General features: G+C 54.9%; 2 protein-coding genes and 1 long non-coding RNA gene across 3 annotated transcripts; 2 read left to right on the top strand and 1 right to left on the bottom strand.

Annotated features, from left to right (window-relative positions):
• Window positions 1-1,978: 1,978 nt before the first annotated feature.
• On the bottom strand, window positions 1,979-8,015 carry LBX1 (ladybird homeobox 1). The gene is made up of 3 exons (XM_067000615.1): window positions 7,917-8,015; window positions 4,080-4,773; window positions 1,979-3,812 (listed from the first exon to the last, which is right to left on the bottom strand). Exons 2-3 carry the CDS (start codon window positions 4,402-4,404, stop codon window positions 3,313-3,315), a joined length of 825 nt encoding a protein of 274 aa, XP_066856716.1. The 5' UTR covers window positions 4,405-4,773; window positions 7,917-8,015; the 3' UTR covers window positions 1,979-3,312.
• LOC136791253 (basic salivary proline-rich protein 3-like) lies at window positions 5,503-7,928 on the top strand. The gene is made up of 4 exons (XM_067000616.1): window positions 5,503-5,516; window positions 5,588-5,676; window positions 6,622-7,197; window positions 7,429-7,928. The coding sequence occupies exons 1-4, from the start codon at window positions 5,503-5,505 to the stop codon at window positions 7,926-7,928; spliced, it is 1,179 nt and encodes a 392-aa protein (XP_066856717.1).
• Window positions 8,016-11,854: 3,839 nt separating the features above from the next.
• Window positions 11,855-16,775, top strand: LOC106034850 (uncharacterized). Its single transcript, XR_001206395.3, has 3 exons — window positions 11,855-12,293; window positions 15,821-15,995; window positions 16,662-16,775. It is a non-coding gene; the product is annotated as an uncharacterized lncRNA (long non-coding RNA).
• Window positions 16,776-17,670: the final 895 nt, after the last annotated feature.

Below are 17,670 nucleotides of genomic sequence, written 5' to 3' on the forward strand. Positions count from 1 at the left end.
CGCGTCCCTACTGCTGCTGCGGAGAGACAGAGAGAGAAAGGAGATTAAAAAGAAGGTGAAAAAAAAAAAAAAAAGCCCCACCCGATTCCGAAGTGTGCCTACAATTCGAAAGAGAGCAAACCCCGGGCAATAAATCTAGGCGGCTAGGTAATCCCAGGAAACGGCGCGTTTAAAAATGCATGACAAATGAGGGGCACAAGCCGGCGCTCGGTTTTTAAGCTAAATATATATATACACACACAGGCACGATAAAAAGCTTGCTGTTTTTTTTTCTTTTCTTTTCTTTCCATTTTTTTTTTTCCTGTACGCGAATTAACTCACCCAAATCCCGGCTATTTGGAAATGGGGGGCGAGCCAAATGAGCACGCTGCAAATCTTGGGGAGGAGGCATTATTTACCAACCCGCCCCAGCCACGTGTGGCAAACTTCGCCGGGTTCAAGGCGGCCCGGCAGCTCTGCTGTTTGCACACACGAGTCAATAGATGAGAAATCCAAATTAACTCCGAGCCTATTTTCCATAGACCCAGCCACCCTTTTTTTATTTCTTGGTTATATTGAATTGTAGTGTTTGCAGCCTCATTAAATCCATTCCAAGACAAAAGAATAAAAGGCTGGGGGGAGGGAGGGGGCAGGAGAGGAGGGGGATGAGGAGAGGGAATGGGGAAAAAAAAAAAGAGAACAGATAAAGAAAACAAATAAAGCCCTTTAACTAGATCTTCACATAAATGTCACAGTTTCTCAGCATTTACGATTTGCCTGTTTAGCATAAAAACACTTAAGGACAAGATTGAAGGCTTTCCGAGAGATCTGGACAGAAGTCAAACCTATCACTCGGAGGAAAAAAAAAAAACACACAAAAAAAAACAAACAAAAAAAATAGGGGATGGGAGGATGGGGGCGGGAGGTGGCGGAAAACAAGTGCTCTTCCAAATAATACTAAAGAAAAGTGGATTTCATTGTAATTCATAGGCTTGTTCCAAATACCAAGAGAGAAAGAGAGAAGAATAGAAGCGCACAGATGCCCCGACGAAGGGAGAACAGCTCTGCTCCCATTGTTGCGGAGTTAAACAGTGGAAGGGAGGGTTAACCTAATCCATCAAATTGTCTGGAAATTGTGAAGAAAATTCAAAAACCATATGGTCTCCAAGCGCTCGCCTTCTCTCTGCTGCGGAGGGGCACGCTTGTTTCAGCATGGCGAACCGCAGGAGGCTGTATATGCTCCATTGTCGCTTGTCACTTCAGAGAAGAGGGCTCATTTGTCCCCAGTTTTCATGCTTTACGCTAAAAATTACAACCCCATCCATTCTCAAAGAGGAGAAAGATTTATTTAGCCTCGGAGAAACTGGACCGAAAAAAAAAAAATCCAACCCACAAACCAACCCTGTCTTATCTGGACACTTCTCCGCGGAGCTCTGCCACTGTACACCAGATTTGTCTTTCTCACATAAATTTTGCAAAGAATGGGGAGAAACACGCGTTGCTCGCCTCCAAAAGGCAGCTCACGCTGCCAAGGGAAAGCGCATTCAGGGGAGCGTTAATTTTGGAGGAAAAAAAAAAAAAAAAAAAGAAAGAGAGAGAGGGAAAAAAAGAAAAAAAAAAAAAAAAAAAAAAAAGAAAAAAAGAGAAAGCAAAAAAAAAAAAAAGAGAAAAGGGCAAAAAGGGGAAGGGGAAGGGCCCCTTTTCCAATTTCCCATCCCCGTGCCCCGTAGGTGCCGTAGAGGCAGAGCCTGTGCCCGGGAGCGGTTGGTGTCGGCCGGCGGGCTGTGGGCAGCTCCCCCCGGCCGCACACGGAGCTGCTTTTGTGCAGAGGGGACCCAGCTCCTTCCTCGCCCCCCCCCCCTCGATCCCTTTTCCCCCTTTTTTCCCCCCCGGTTGGGTGCGGAGGTGCGGGGCGGCCGCCCTAGAAGCCGGCCCCGGGGAGGCAGCTGCGCCTCCAGCCTGGCCGCGCGCTTCCACCAGGCAAAGAATGACACTAAAACATTAAAACCAAAAAGGAATATCAAAGTGCTAAAGTTCCCGCTCAGGTGCTCCTCGCCCCTCATTTCCTCGCAGGTAACTGCGCTGCAGAAACTTTAAATGCGAACGGGATGGGGGCGGCCGCGGCCCGGGGCCGGGGGTTAGTTCACAAAGAAGGACGGTAAAAGTATATTAAAATGGTAAAGATTTTATTGTATCGGAAAAAAGAGCTATCTGTACAATTCTAAGAGACAGTAAATAAAGCGACATTGTCCCTACCGGAACTTAAATAGCAGGCCTTTTAAAATTTGTACAATTCAAACAAAAACAGGTTTTAAATCTGTACATTTTTTTTTTAATTTTTAATTTATAGCGTAATATTTAAATGTATTGATCTTGGGATTTGTTCTTTTTATTTCCGTAGCATGCAAAAAATTCTAAAAAGAGTAAAAAATAATTCTAGGATTTTTTTTTAATTTTCTTTTTTTTTTTTTGTTACCACCTTCATATCAAAAATACGAAAGGCAGCTTTTTAATAAAAGCACAACAATAGCAGAAAATGGTAAAAATAGCTTTTAATTGGTAAAATGAGGCAGAAATTGCATTGGAGACAAATCTCTATGCTCTAGGAAAAAAAGAAAGTATATATTTTTAAACTTGCATTATACCCCATCCCCAAGTTCCCAAGATTGCGAAAGGAAAAAAAAAATGTTTTTAAAAGGAAAAAAAAAAATAAAAACAAAATTACTTCGTGCACATTTGAAACATGCAGGGAAAGAAAAGTGGCTGATTTCGTGTCGTCGCCGTTTTAAGCCTAACTTAAACCTCCTCTAAAGCGGTTCGTTTCGGAAGTCTTTGGAAACAGCCGCCCCCCCAGACATCTGGTGGGAGCCGAGTTTGTTCCAAGGTTACGCGTCTCCCTTATGGACGAAATAATCGCAACGGATGGATATTTTTTTTTTTAAAAAAATAATGAAAACCTCAAAAAAAAAAGAGAAAAAAAAGTGGGGGAAGGGGGAAAAAAAAATCCAATATATACGTTTAAATATTTATACAGAAGCCGTCCGTAATTGCACCATTCCGAAGATGTGACAGGCGGAGGGATAGCGACTCTACCCTAAATTAATTTTCGCGTGACTGTGGGGGTGTGGGGGGGTGTGTTTGTGTGTGTGTGTGCCGGGCTGCTGCTGCTTATTGCTCTGACCGAGGAGGAGAAGCCGCCGGGCCGAGCCGTGCCGAGCCGTGCCGGGCCGGGCTGGAGGGGGGGGGGGGGCCGGTTTGGAGCCGTCGGGCGGGGATGGGGGAGCGGGCCGAGGGGGGGGCGTGGGGTGCGGGGGGGAGCCCGGCGGCCGCCCCTCAGTCATCCACGTCGATCTCCACGTCCTCCTCCTCCTCGTCCTCCTCCTCCTCGCTGTCCCGGCGGCTGCGGGGCCGCTCCGTGGGGGGCGAGGCGGGGCGGGGCGGCGGCGGGGCGCCGGGCTCCCGGGCTGCGGGGGGCGGCGGGGGGGAGCCGGGCCGAGCCTTGCCCCGACCCTCGGTGCTGGGCTCCAGCTCGGCCAGGGCCACGATGTCCACGGCGGGGTTGGGGCCCAGCTTTTTGGCGGACTCCACGTCGGCCTTCATCTCCTCCAGGTCGCGTTTGAGCTTGGCGCGGCGGTTCTGGAACCAGGTGATGACCTGGGCGTTGGTGAGCCCCAGCTGCTGGGCGATCTGGTCCCGGTCCGCCGGCGACAGGTATTTTTGGTAGAGGAACCTCTTCTCCAGCTCGTAGATCTGATGGTTGGTGAAGGCCGTCCGCGACTTCCGACGCTTTTTCGGCGTCTGCCGCTGCCCGAAGATCGTCATCCCGTCCCTGCCTGCCGACGAGCCGCCACATTGCCCCCTTTCCTCGACGGCAAACCCCCCCCCCCCCCCGCCCCTCCGCTCCTTCCCCTCCCGACCCCTGCCTCTCGGTGGGGAGGCGGCGAGGCTCAGCCTCCGCTCCTCCACCCCCGGAGCCGGCCGTCGTGGCCCAAATCCTCCCTTCCTCCCCGCTCCGCCGAAAAACCCCAAATCCCCGACGGCGCCCCCGACCTTTCCTCCACCCCGACCCCGAGGGGACACCCCCGGGCGCTTCTCCTTACCTTCGGCCGCCTGCAGCACGCTGACTTCCAGCCCCTTGAAGGTCTTGCTGGCCAGCTCCTCCAGGGCGCAGAGAGGAGACGTTTGGGAGAGCAGCGGCCGGCCGGAGAGGGGCAGCCCGGCCGGGGGGTGCTTGTCGGCGGCGGAGAGCAGGTGGGCAGTCCCGCACAGCGCGTAACTCCTCCGCACCGACGGCTTGTTGAGGATGTCCTCGATGCTGAAGGGGGTGAGGGGCTTGTTGGAGTTGGCCGGCGGGGGGAGGTGATCCAGAGGGCTCCTCCGGCGTTCTTCCCCCGACGAAGGTTTGGCTTCTTCTTTGGAAGTCATGGTGGGGCCGGGCCGCGCGGGGCTGCCTTCCCCACCCGCCGCGGGGATGCGCTGCCGCGGGGAGAAAACCCCGGCGGGACCGCGGGGGAGAGGCGGAGGAGAGGGCAGCGAGCAAAAGTTGAAGCCCACCTCCAAGGCCGGCGGAGGAGCCCCGGTTCTGCCCGGGGAGAGCCACGTCGGGCGGCCGGCGGGGCGGCCGGGAGCGGAGCTGCCGTCGGTCCCTCGCCGAGAGGTGGTCCTGCCGCACCTCCTGTCCCAGGGTTTCGGGTCGGGGATTTTTCCCTCTCTCTCTCTCTCTCTCTCTCTCTCTGTCTCTCTCTCTCTCTCTCTTCTCTCTCTCTCTCTTCTCTCTTTTCCTCTTCCCAGCTGCTATTTTAAGAAACACCCCAAATCGCGGCACTTTCCCTGCCCTCCTCCCCCCCGAAACGAATGCCCCCCAAAATAAGGAAAACTAAAAAAAAAAAAATAAAAAAGGAAAAAGAAAGAAAAAAAAAAGACTTCGAAGAGGGGGAGAACAGCCCTCGCACCGAGACCTCGGACCGGGGGGAAAGAGGCGAGAAGAGACGGGGTAATTGACTATTGCTAACAAGTTATTGTTGATTGGGAGGTAATCAATTATCTTCAATGACACTTTTCGCCCTCTCTCTCTCTCTCTCTCTCTCGCTCTCTCTCTCTCTGTCCAATGCAGGCTTTTGCAAGTTCGGAGACCCATTAATTAGGAGGCGGTATGTAGGTGGAGCCCAGTTGAATTATAATGCTGAATGCACTTGTCATATTCTGGCCCTGCTATTTGTTTGGACATATATATTTTTAAATTACATTACAAAGGAGCCTTTATTGCATAAGGATAATACAGTAGAGTGAAAATTAATAATAAGCGAAAACAAAACAAAACAAAAATCCGGCGGCTTCTTTTTTCTTTCTTTCTTTTTTTTTTTTTTTTTCTTTCGGCTTTTTTATTTCATTTTTTTTCCCGATATATATATTTTTTTATTCTATTGCTCCCTCTTCTTAATTTCGGCTACTAGTTTGTCTAAAATGTCTCTCTCGGGCTCTACCCGGAGCCGTTTGGTGTTTTAATGAGGGGAAGAAGGGGAGATGCGTGTTTCCAGGTAAGGCAGACCTTTCCTTTCGAATAAAACCCGAAGATTGCCGCTGAATTTGTCGTGCTCCTCTTTCCCAGCGCCCTGTGCCGGGGGGGGGGGGGGGGGTTGCGGGGCCGGGCCCCCTCCAAGTTGCTGCCGCCGGGGGTCGGTGTTCGCGGGGGCTGCGGTGGGCCCGGCCCGGCTGGGCTCGGCTCGGCTCGGCTCGGTTTGGCTCAGCTCGGCCTCCCCGGGCACAGAGGGCCGGATTCCAGCCCCAGGCCTTCCCGTGCCAGCCCTCGGGCGGCTCCGGAGTTGGAAGGGGCGGGGGGGGGGGGGGGCGCGGGGTGCTGCAGGGCTCGGCGCCCACACCCTCGGGGAAAATCAACCCGGGACACGCAGAGGGGGAGAGAATCGCCCCTTCTAACCCGGACCGGGGCCGGAGACAAAGCCCGGGGCCGGGGCGGGGGGGGGACGTGCGTGGCTCCGTGGGCGGGGGGTCCCGGCCGGGCTGCCCGCAGCCGGCCCGCGGCTGGACGGGGAGGACCCGAGGGGCTCAGCTCGGCTCCGGCTCCGGCCCCAACTTTTTCCTTCCTCACCTCGAGTGGCAGGAGGAGAGCGGCCGGCAGCTCCCAGGCCGCTAGGTACCAAAGAAGCACAAAAGAAGCAAATGGCTTCTCTCCTTAAAGCGCCCTCTTCCCATTTTTTATAGCTCTCTGGGAGTCTCTTTATGCAGTGACCTATTTTTAAAGGCCTATATTGGGTTATTCATCATATCAAATACTGCGAGGAGCTGGGGGGAGCCGGTCGGGGGGGAGCGTATTACACTGATTCTAAATCGCCGGGCTTCTTTGCTTTGCTAGGTGGATTATTTGCTTCGCTTTGCTTGGGTTTTATGAAGTGATTTAAACATATTTTAACCAATTAGAGACTTTCCTCCTCTCCCTTGTGTCCCCTCGCATTATTTTCCAGCGTGGCGTTTTATGTCAGGATCCGGGTTTTATTGAGGACTCAGCCGGGGATGCTGGTGTTATAATTACAGAAATAAGATTAAAAAAAAAAAAAAAAAAAAGGAAGAAGAAAAAGAAAGAAAGAACGGGGGAAAAACAACAAAAAAATCCAGTTCCTGGGTGAGACTTGGGGCAGGTTGGCCGAGCGTTTTGGGATGCGCCGAGGCTGCAGGCTGCTCGCCCTCCCCGCAGCGCGGATCGCAGCGCGGGGGCGCAGCTTGCGCCCCCCCCACCCCGAGAGCAGCCCCCTCCGTTCAGGGCAGGGGGGGGAAACTGTGCTAACGACGGCGAAGAGCCGCAAAGATTTGGGGTTTCTCCCGGAGCCCCTCCAGAAAGCGTCTCCCCTCCTGAATGGGGGTCAGGGGTCTCCGTGCCCCCAGTGCTTTTTGGTTCCCAATGGAACCAAAGCGGGCACAGCCCGTGGGGGGGGCGGGCAGCACCCCCAGGACAGGCTCCCCGGGCCGGGGGGGGGCTGTTTTCGTTTGCCTCGCCCGGTCCGTGCCAACGATGCGGGGCTCAGTCCCTGCACGGGCGGCTCCAGGCCTGGCGCCTGCCCTTCTCCCCGCCACCCCCAAAATATCACATCGCTGAGAAAGAGGGGGGCCGGGGGGGCCCAGAGGGAAGGGGGCTCTGTGGCTGTCCCCGGGGGGGTCGCCCCGACCCCGCTCCGCCGTGCTCTGGGCTGCTCGCTGGCGCCTTTGGTGCGTTTGGGTTTGTTTCCTGCGCTTTGCGCTCCCTGCAACTCGCTCCCCGCGCATCCATCCCCTATACCGACACCCTATATATCTGCGCTCCGAGGGGGGGGGGCAAAACTAAAAGGAGGGGCAGGCTGGGTTGCCCCTGCCCTGGCTCAGGGAAAAAGCACAGCTTCCCCTTTCTGCACCCTCCGATGCTTAATTTTTGTTTTGTGTTGTTTTGTTTTGTTTTGGCAGCCCTCTTGGCATCCGGCCCCGAATTCGAGACCCTCGGTGCCCCGCGGCGGGTCCCATCGCATCTCCCCGTCCTCGGAGGGCCCCGGGGAGCAGGGGGCACCGGGAGCAGCCCGGGGTCGGATCCTGACTCCTCCACCAAACTTCGCGTCCTGCCGGGCTCTTCTCCTGCCCGCCCAGCCGTCGGCTCTTCTCTCCCAGTTTTGGGTTCGTTTTGGGGGGAAAACCGCCCTCATTCGGAGCTTTTCACCCCGCGTTTACCAGCTCCAGCTCCTGTGAGGGGGGACCCGGCGCCCATTCCCCCTTGGGGCACGCAGAAAAGTTTGGGGCCGGACCCAAAGAAGGGGGAACGGCGGCACTGGGGGCTGGAGGAGGGGGTCCTGGAGCCGTCGGGGAAATGTCGCGCAGGGTCCCCGCCTTCCACCGGGGAAGAAAAGCGGGCGAAGCAGCGGCCTTTCCCGCAGAAAACCCCCGCTGAACCCGAAGCTTACCTGGGGGCGTGAAGAAACCCTCCGGCTATGGGGGGCAGCTTTGGAGGCGTCTCCCCCCCGCCGCCCCCAGAGCCGTATTTTGGGGTGGTGGCACCGTCCTTCCCCCTTCCCCCCCCCCCCCCCCCCCCCGCAGGCAGCCCGGGGGCCGCTCGGGTTTGGCTGCGTGCGGCCCCGCTTTTGTCCAGGAAAATGTCACAGGAATAGAATTAAAGCAGGCGGCATAAATCATTCAAGTGTTGATCACCAAAGTAACTGCGTACAAATGACACCTCCTTCCCCGGCATAGCTGAGCCTTGCATGGCTCCCAGTTATGTCTGCCTGCCTGAAGTGCCCTAAACACGTTGCGGCTCCCGGGGAGAGGCTCGGAGAGGAGCAGACTCCGTGCCCTCCAGCTGCCAGCGAGCTCAGGGGCCTGGCACAGCATCCCGCACGGGGGGAGCCCGGCAACTAACTCGGTTTTGTCTTAAAGCCCCCCCCCCCCTTTCCCCAGATTTGGGGTCGCGAGTGCGCGCGGGCGGAGAGAGCCCGGAGGTCCCTTTCGCCTTCCCTCGCAGAGCAGCCGGTAAATGTCCCCGTGTCCCCCGTGGGTGGCCACAGGTGTCCTCCTTCCTCTCCTCCGACGGGCTCCTTGCTCCCCCCGGCAAACAACCGCCCCCGCCTGGGCGCCCGCCGGGTCCCGGCGCTGCCGGGGAGGGTCCGGGGGGGCCCCGGGGAGCCCCGCGGGGCTGGGCAGAAGCCCCCCGCCAGAGCCGATCTCCGGAGGTCGTTTTGGAGCTGTGCCCCTCTCCTTCCTCCCCTGGCAAGCCGTTCCCTTGCGGGGGAAAAAAATAATAAATAACTTCGCCGCACCAAAAATAAACCTGACCCAAGCGCCCGCACCCGGCCGGGGAAACGGGGCCAGGGGCAGGGCGGGAGGGCGGGGGGCGCAGCTCCCCAAAAAACCTCCCCCCTCAACCAAAAAAGAGCGAAACCGGGGTTTTCCCCAGGGCAGCGGGGATTCGGGGAAGCGGCGGAGGCACGGCGAAGGCCCTACCCGAGCCCCCCTTTTATCCCTGGGGGGGGGGGGGGACGAAACCCAGCGCCCCAAAACCACGGCTGAAGCCGGGGCAGCGGGGGGCAGCCCCCGCTTTTTCGTTTGCGAGCAAACTCCCGGGGACAGCCAGCGGCACCGGGGCCGGTGGGGATGGAGGATCGCCCCCCCTTCCCCCCGCCCCAGCTCAAGGGGACAATTTGTTTTTTCCTGACTTGCCCCCCCCCCCCCAGCTGTGCCCGTACAGCCTGCCGCCGTCGGGGAAGGGCAACGAATTTGGGGGAGCCCCGATGTAAGGGGGATGCTCCTGGAGGAGGGTGCCTGGGCTCTGGATGGAAGGAAAAAGGGGAACCCCCCCCCCCCCCCCCCCCCCCAGTAAGTCGGCCCCAAGCACAAACTAAACGCAACTCCCGAGGGTGTCCCCATCCCAAAGGCCGGGTGGTCCCTAAGCACGCCGGGGGCTTTCGGGGTTCCCGGGGGGGTGCAGAGCCCCTCCGAGCCACTGCAGGGGGCAGCCAGGCTCGGGGGACTTTGACCCCCCCAGATTAGGGTGGTGGGGACAGGGACAGGGACCGGGACAGGGTCGGATCCTTCTGCAGCCGCCGCGGGGACTCCCGAAATGGAGGCGTGAGTGCCTGCGGCTCGATGCATTTTTTTATCCTTTTAAACTCCAGAATTTTAATTTCTAGTCCCAGAAACGCAGCTGGACGTGGGCTCCCGGGGAAGAACAGCCGGGACGTGCCCGTCCCAGGTTGGAGAGAGGCGAGAACTTGATTTTATTTTATTTTATTTTATTTTATTTTATTTTATTTTATTTTATTTTATTTATTTTATTTTTAAACGCTGAGAAGCACCATTTGCAGGACCCCCGCGGAGGAGGAGGAGGAGGAGGGAGGCCGGAGGCGGGCAGGGAGGTGGCACGGAGCCACCGGGGGCATTTCAGGCCTCCCGGCCGTGCCAGGCTCTGTGGGCGGCAGAGATTTGGCAGCTCCCGGGCCCTCCATGCCCCTTCTCCATCCCGGGAGAGGCAAGGCTGGGTTAGGGAGCAAACGGGGGCGAGGAGCTCACAGGGGATGCTCGCAGGACGTCCCCTGCCCCACAACTTCACTCTGGACAAAACTTTGTTGGACGGGGGGGGGGACAAGGGGGGCATCCACACGGGGATATGACAGCCGAGCCGTGCTGGCTCCTCCGAGACCTGTAATATCTCCTCCGCTCCCGGCACGCGTGAATAATTCACCAGGCTGCCAAATGCAAGTAACGTGTGGCAGCTCTGAAGGAGCCGGGGAGGCGAAGGCTCATTTTTGGGGGGCAGGAGGAGGTGTGGGGAATCAATTGAAACTTAATAAAGGGAGTGGGGGGGAGAATGGCGGAAATAAGCCAGGCAACTTCTTCTAATAACAACTTGGTGTTAATAATTCAGGAGCAGTCATTGGATTATAGCGCAATATCCGAAGTACGCATTGCCGGCACAGTGCGGGTGGATAATGTAATCGGAGCTCATTTTGCCTTCCAATAAATTACAGCAGCAAAACTTTCCTGTTAAAGCAGTTATTTGTATTTCTTTTTTGAAGGTGATCCCCCTCCCTCCTCCTCTTCCAGCAACCGAAGTGAGAAAATTAATTAAAAACTAATATTTCCCTTGCAAAAGCAGTATCAAGATGTGGAGCGGGAGGCACTGCTGGAGTTTGGCCGTGATCTCTTCCAACTTTCTGTGCTGCGAGGCTGCTCCTCCCTCTCTCACTCTCTCCCTCCCTTTTTTTTTTTTTATTTTTTCCCATTTCTCCATCCATCCTTTTCTGCATCCTACCCCATCCTACCTTGTAGGACCCCTACGGGCTCCCCCAGCACAGGCACCACCACCCCAGTGGGTGCTCTGCACCCTGGCCCCCCGTCTCCCCGGGACACTGATGGGACATGTTGGGGATGGTTCCCAGGGGAGGCACTCGCCCCCCTGAAGCTCTGGGGTTCGGACACGGAGGCCCTGATGGAGCGATGGATCGGCTGTGCCCAGAGGTGGCTCTCCTTTACCTGCTTGGGGGGCAAAGGGAAATCCAGGCTGGGCCCGTGGGGTTTCCTTCGGGCAGGATTCACCTCTTCCTTCCAGTGGTACAAGTGCTGCTGGGAATTAAAACTTGACTGTCCCTAAAATCCCTTTGTGTTAGGCTTGCTCTCCTTGCCCCCCTTGGGACCAGACCATAGGGGGTCTTAAGCGGTTCCTAAGGCGGTCCCCAACCCTCTCCCAGCCCTCGCTGTGGATGCGGGGCTCTGCTGCACCCCCCTCTAGTGCCAGCAGCTCCCTGCATCCTGCCTCAGGCCCATCTCAGACCTGCCTTTCCCCAGCTTGGCCGCGGTCAGGACAGACACCTCTGGTGGGATGCTTTGTACCTTGGTATATTTTATTCTGCTTTCTGCCCCAGGAGCCTCAGCTGCGTTCCTCAGCCCAGGCACGGCCCCTTCAACGGGCGCGTTCAGCATCCTGTGGTGGTGGCTGCATTTCCGTGCTGCCTGAGAGCTGCTGTCAGCTTTCTGCACCCGTCGCTGTCAGATCGGGCTGCCTCCTGGCTCCACTGCTGCCTGCCGGTATGAGGACGAGAGGGAGAGAAGAGCTTCCTGAAGCAGGCTGGGGCGAAAAAATCTCTTTGCTATTAGGCATTTCCCTAACTCCTGCTTTTCAGGAAATGACTCAAACTCTGAACACCGAGGCTTAACATCACTGCAAAAGTGCCTCATCTTTAGTGATTCCATCTCTGCGCTTGCCAGGGTCCGGCCAATCTCTGTCCTCTGTTCTGGTCACTTTGTGACATCTCGTGGCACCAAATTCCCACGTCCTCCTGCCTGAGACCCAGGGCTCTTTTCCAGCTGATGAACGATGACTTGGAATGGTGGAACTTCACTGCCTGGGATTTTTTTTTTTCTTTTTTCTTTTTTTTTTTCCTGGGCACTTAGTAAAGCATGTGTAGTGAACAGCCTCAAGATTTCTCCCATTTTTCTGCTTGAAATCTCCTCGGGGTCTCCTTAGTTCTGCTGCTTTGTACAGGTGCGGAAAGAAGACCTTGGCTAATGCCAAATATGCAGCAACACGTGGGCCCGGATTCTGCCTCCATATGACACAAGCAGTCAGGATCCCCACACCTGATAGTCCTACACCTTAATGAGGACCCACTGGTGTCCCGAGGAAGAGCTAATGAGGGGGAGTGAAACCCATAAAGGGAGGCCCCAAAAGTGATGCAGAAGTGATGCAGCTGGGGATGTGCATGGGGAAGGGCTGGGGTGGGCGTCACCCTGCCCTTACATCTCACCTCGGGGAGGGTCTGAGGCCTCGGGAAAGACCCGTGTGAGTGGAGGTGAGTCTCGAAGGGGCTGTGAGAGAGGCTGCAAAGGGAGCCCTAGAGCAGCGGACCCGCGGGGCGGAGGCTGGGAGCAGCCGCTAGAGGGAGGAAGGGGAGCGCAGAGGGTGCGCGGCCGGGGCGCGGGGCTGGCCCAACCCCCGGGGCGATTTGCCAGGAGCAGCCCCTCTGCTGCTCCTAAATCCTGTGTTTTTCGGCGTAGGAAGCCGTCTACCTGCTCCTGCGGCTTCTTTTAGTGTCAGCCAAGAGGCTGGCGTCAAAAGGCTCCTGCGCCCTGCAAGTCCCGTGTTAGAGCTGCTGGGAGCATTGCAGTGTGAGACCTCCAAGGCAAGCAGGGTAAAAAAGTGACTCCAATTTCCTAAGGTTAAACACTTGTCGACTGGTAATGCAAGCTACGGATTGCAGCAATGTGGTTTTTTTTAGATATATACAGGTCCTTACATGGTGACCTCACTCCCCAGAGGGGATGCAGGAGAGGCTGAGGAGGAGTGAAACCTGGAGTGCCCAAGTGTCCCCCAGCTGTGGAGCAGTTGCAGTGCTGTGGGTGCAGCAGGGCTCCTCGTTTCTTTGGTCTTTGCCCTTTTGCCCCGTGTGTGTGCATAATCTGCAGCTCCACTGGCTCAGAGTTTCAGAGCTGGGCACGTAGTGCTGCAGGAACACGACCTTTTGCTCTGAAGATGGTAAGAGCTTTGTGCTGGCAGCAGAACGGCATACCCGGTACAAATATAATCATTCTGATAATAAATCACCATCCATAATAAGAAGACATCGTTAATAATAAGTCATCCAGGGGCCTCCTGAGACCGGCATACAACTTACTGCAAAAATAGCTAGGAAACATGGTGTGATCATTACAAGGAAGATAACAAATAAAAGAGAAAATGACTTTTATAGGCATTTAGCTCTTCTCTCCTTCCCCCAGCTTCCAGCCAGTTCTGTTATCTGTCTGGTATCAGGATGCCTATGATTTAAGTTTGGTCACAAACAGAGACTGAATTCTGCAGATGCTAAGCCTTGGGTTCCCAGCACCTGTGAGCTGGCCAGATTGCTACCCGCGAAGGAGCTGCTGGGCAGAAATCCTTCCTTTCTTTTCCTTTTATTTTCTCCCCCCTCTGCTCACAGTTTGATCCCGTAGCTCTCCCAATTTCTACAAAGGTCCTGGATGCAGGCAAGCGCTCCCCGGTTATGATATACGGGAGCCAGCTGAGGCCTTGCCCATAAATGTCGCCTCTTTCTGTACCTCTTCAATTGGCACGATTTGTTGCCCGGCTCACATGGCTTTGTTTCTGCTCAGCTGACGGGGTGACCGGGCTCTGGAAACCGGAGAGCAGCAAGGGGCAAATACATGGCAAAAAAACCCCCGAGCTTTTAAATGAATGAATGTTTGCATCGAGAACTCTCCAGACCCAGGAATATTTCCGCAAGTAAACTGGCTGGCATCAAAAGGCTTGTGGAAATTGCCCGGTGCACGGGAACCGAGGGAATTTTGATACATTTGGTTAAGGATGAATTTGCAAGTCGTGCCTTGTGCTGTTCCATCAGCTCTGAAATAATTTGCTTTGGATATCAGCACTGCTTTCTTTGCGGCAGAGGGGGGAAGAGGTTAGGGCTGTTAAAATCTTTCTTGGTTTCTACCCTTGTTTGCGTTTGCCAGGCAAACAATAGCAGATGTTATATAGTCAGTTCAGTTCGCTACTAGTCCCATTATGTTCTATTTATGTTGCACTTTATTGGCTTTTTTTTTTTATTTTCCTATTATTGTTTCACTCTGGGGGAGGCAGAGGATATAATATATTCATCTTTATTATACAAAATCTGTGTGAAGCATTTAATAAAATGCTGTTTCCACACAGCTAGGAATATTACTGTTAGCTATTCTTAAGTTAATGCTCCTATTAAAAAATGTTTGATGGCTGCAGTGACTGGAACTTGTGTGGACAAAAAGCACACACACCACTAAATAAGGCACTCATGGCAATTTAGAGATTTCCTGATGCCTCATGGAAAACTTCTGGGTAGCCAGATTTTTGCTTACTTAGCATATTTCCAGCATTGCTCTTCCCCGTTTTTTATTAGATGTATTTGGATGAAGAAGTTTTGCCCTTCCTTCCCCAAACTTCCCCCTGGTACAGGAGGGGCGTGATCCAGCCCCATCCCCAGGTTACCTTCGGGGGCAGGGATTTTGGTAGGTGAGCGACGGGAAAGAACCTATTCCTGAGAAAGGAAAAAGCCACTTCCAGATTGTTTTTTCCCCTAATGGAGAACTTTCCAGGAAAGGTGCAGACACCCGCACCCAGAGACAACAGCGGCTGGCAGATTGATGGGCAGATCTGTTTGCAGAGGCAGAGCTCAGTCACACGCAGCCCAGCGCCAGGATTTTCCCCTGCATGGGCAGGGCTTTGCGATGCAGGATGAGGTTGACGAACCCTCTCAGGATCAGAGGTTTTATTTTTACCTGTCTCATTTAAAGAGCGCCGAGGCAGCTCGGTGTGTGCTTGCAGGAGCGCTAATGACAGTCGGCGTGGCACTGATCCATGCCAGCGCCGTGTAGAGAGGCTGGGGGAGGCCATACGGGGTCTGGCCAAGGTCTGCCTGGCCCCATACCCTGAATCCAGCCGTGGCTGGTGGAAGGGTGTGCTTAGGGAGGGAAAAACCCAATTACGGAGTGTATTATTGCCGTTATATTAGTGCATTATATTATCAGAATGCATACCCTAGCGAGTATATGGCGTGCTTCCCTGGGATACTTCATCAGCCCCCAGCAGTCCGTGGTTCAGAGATTCCTGAGAAGTGATACTTGGGTGTTTTACAGCCCCAGATAGATTGCTCCTCCACGAACGTGTCTAACCACTTGTTCAACCCATATAATCTTTTGGCATCCACAATATCCCAGGGCAATGAGTTTCACGGCTGATCTACAAGCTATGCAGATAAGATCTTCCTTTCATTTGTTATGAGCCTGCCACCAGACAACTTCACTCGGTTCGCACTTGTTCAGGAAGAGGCAACACACGGTTAATCCCTGCTCGCCCTCTCCCTAGCCTGACAGCACAGATGTCCATAGTCCTTGGTATTCCTAATATTCCTAATTTTCCTAAATTCCTAAAATATTCCTAAACTCTGGAAGCACGGAGCTGACCCAGGGGCAGTGCCTCTCCTGTAATTCAGGGCTGAGCAGCCAGTGGAGAAGCTGATGGAAAGAAGGAAAAAAGCTCATCCTAGCTGGCCAAAATCTCCAGGGTTTCCTGAGGTGCCAGGGCAAAGCACAGAGGGAGTCTGAGGCTCTCACACACTCTCCTAGGATGGACCCGAGTGGGTCTGGGCTTGCTGCTTTGCTCAGCCAGGTGTGGCTCCTTCAGGTACCCACGTTCCCAGGGCTGGGAGGGCTTTGCAGGTGTAAAGTGAAATATCCAAGGGACTTCTAGGTGCTGCTGTTAAAAATTATCGTGCCTTGGGAATAATGATGGCAGATATGTAAGGACAAGTGTCCTCAGCCTCCCCAAGGCATTTCTTGGTGTCTCTAGGTGTGGTGCCCTGCCTGTCAGATAGGGAGAGGAGCTGGAGGAGGAGATGTCTGCAGTCAGAGCCATCGCTTTGTGATATTGCATTCCCCAGACAAGAGCACCTGTGAGGAGAGAGCTGCATAGGCTCTGGGAGGTGGGAACATTTCACAAAAGCATCACAAACATCTGCTGAGAGGTACCTGTGGATGTGACAATGAGAGAGGAGGAGGAGGTGCAGGGGGGAGGGAGAAGGGGTCTTCAGAAGAGACTGGAGCCCCCATCCTCATGGAGGTGATGGGAAAGGCTCGATGGCACTATGGGGGACACCAACCCTACCAGGCTCAGGAGGGAGCCTCTGGAGAGGCAATCTCAGGGCTTTGGTATATGACAGGAGTGAGGAGTGAGCCAGATTTGCTTGAAATATTTCATTTTAATTGCAGAAGGCTGCCTGCCGTCTCCCTGCCTGCTTGCTGGGAAGCGTTTCCACCTCAGCCATGCAACTTCAGGGCTTCTGGGAGGCGTTAGGGCTGGGCAGGAATAAGTCCTTGATGCAGGTGTCTCCCTGTGAGCAGTCCTCAAGATTTCAGCCTTGGGCTGCCCTGTGCCCTGCTGGGGAGGCTCCTTGGGCCACCCAGCCTCACTGCTCTGATGCATTTTTGGAAGTTGTTCATGTTTTGCTCAAAACCTTGGGGACAGCTCGGTGGTCATGGATGGGTTTTCTAACCCACGTTTTGTGGGGAGAGAGGTACCCTTGAAGATGAGCTGATGCTTATGGTCAAACCACCCAGGGCAGGCAACAAGGATAAAACAGACATGATTTTGAACCTATCTCCCTGCTCTTTTGGCTGCTTGGTGTTGACAGCACTGAAACGGAGCATGGATTTCCCACCAGGACCTGCAATTCCAGTGATTTTCCCAAATCCCTCAGTCTCCAGAAGCCATTAAACAAAATCGCTGCTTTCCCTGCGACCTCCCGTTGCAGTTCACGATCTGATGCTCTGCACTGCTGTAACTCCCAGCCCCTGGGACACCTCCCAGACCCGGGTGTCTGCTGAGCACCTCGCAAACCACCCGTGGGCTCGGCTGCATCTGGTCCCGCGGTGCTTCAGCCTCGCAGGTTCCCTGGCAGGAGGTGACTGGCACAGGGAAATTGTTCCTCTGGTAGTCTGTCTTTCCTTCTCTTTTCATATAAAGAATGCATGGGGAGGGTGTGATGCAGGTGTTTCACCCCACAACGTGGGTCTGGAAGAGCTGGCAGAAACCGTGGATGTATCCAGCCCTTCACACGATGAGGAGAATTCAGTCCTGTTGGAAAACGTGACGCCTGCCCCAGAGGTGAGTGACTATCTGCCATCACTTCAGCCAGTGAGCCTGAGAAACAGGGACGGTGTGATGTTTCTTTACTTTTTGGGCTCTTTTTCCTGCTCTTGGTTATGCCGAAGGCCGTTACGGTAAAATCTCCTGACTGTAAGCTCTGGGCCCCATTTCCCATAAGCAGAACTGGATAATCTCACTCCACGTGCCAGCTCCCTATACCCAAAACCCTACACTATGTCCCCGAATTAACCAGACTTAGACACCCCTACATCTTCTTCCATCAGCCCCGAAGTTCCCCAGACACCAACGGCAGATGCCATTTGTAGGGCCTGGGGCTGGTCCTGCCCATGCTGGTGTCCCCCTGCCCCATGTCTGTCATGGGCTGAGCTGGGGGTGCTGAGCAGGGCACAGCAGCTCAGGCAGCCCCTTCCCCGGCACCACCACACGGGAGAGGAGCAGCATCCCTCCCATCTCCCCAAAAGTGCCCTCCCCTCCCCAGCAAACCCCTTCGCCTTCCCCTCCCCGTGCCAGCGCAGGGCAGCGGCCGGACAGGG

The sequence above is a fragment of the Anser cygnoides genome, chromosome 7 (genome assembly GCF_040182565.1).
Source record: "Anser cygnoides isolate HZ-2024a breed goose chromosome 7, Taihu_goose_T2T_genome, whole genome shotgun sequence".
NCBI classification, from domain to species: Eukaryota; Metazoa; Chordata; class Aves; order Anseriformes; family Anatidae; genus Anser; species Anser cygnoides.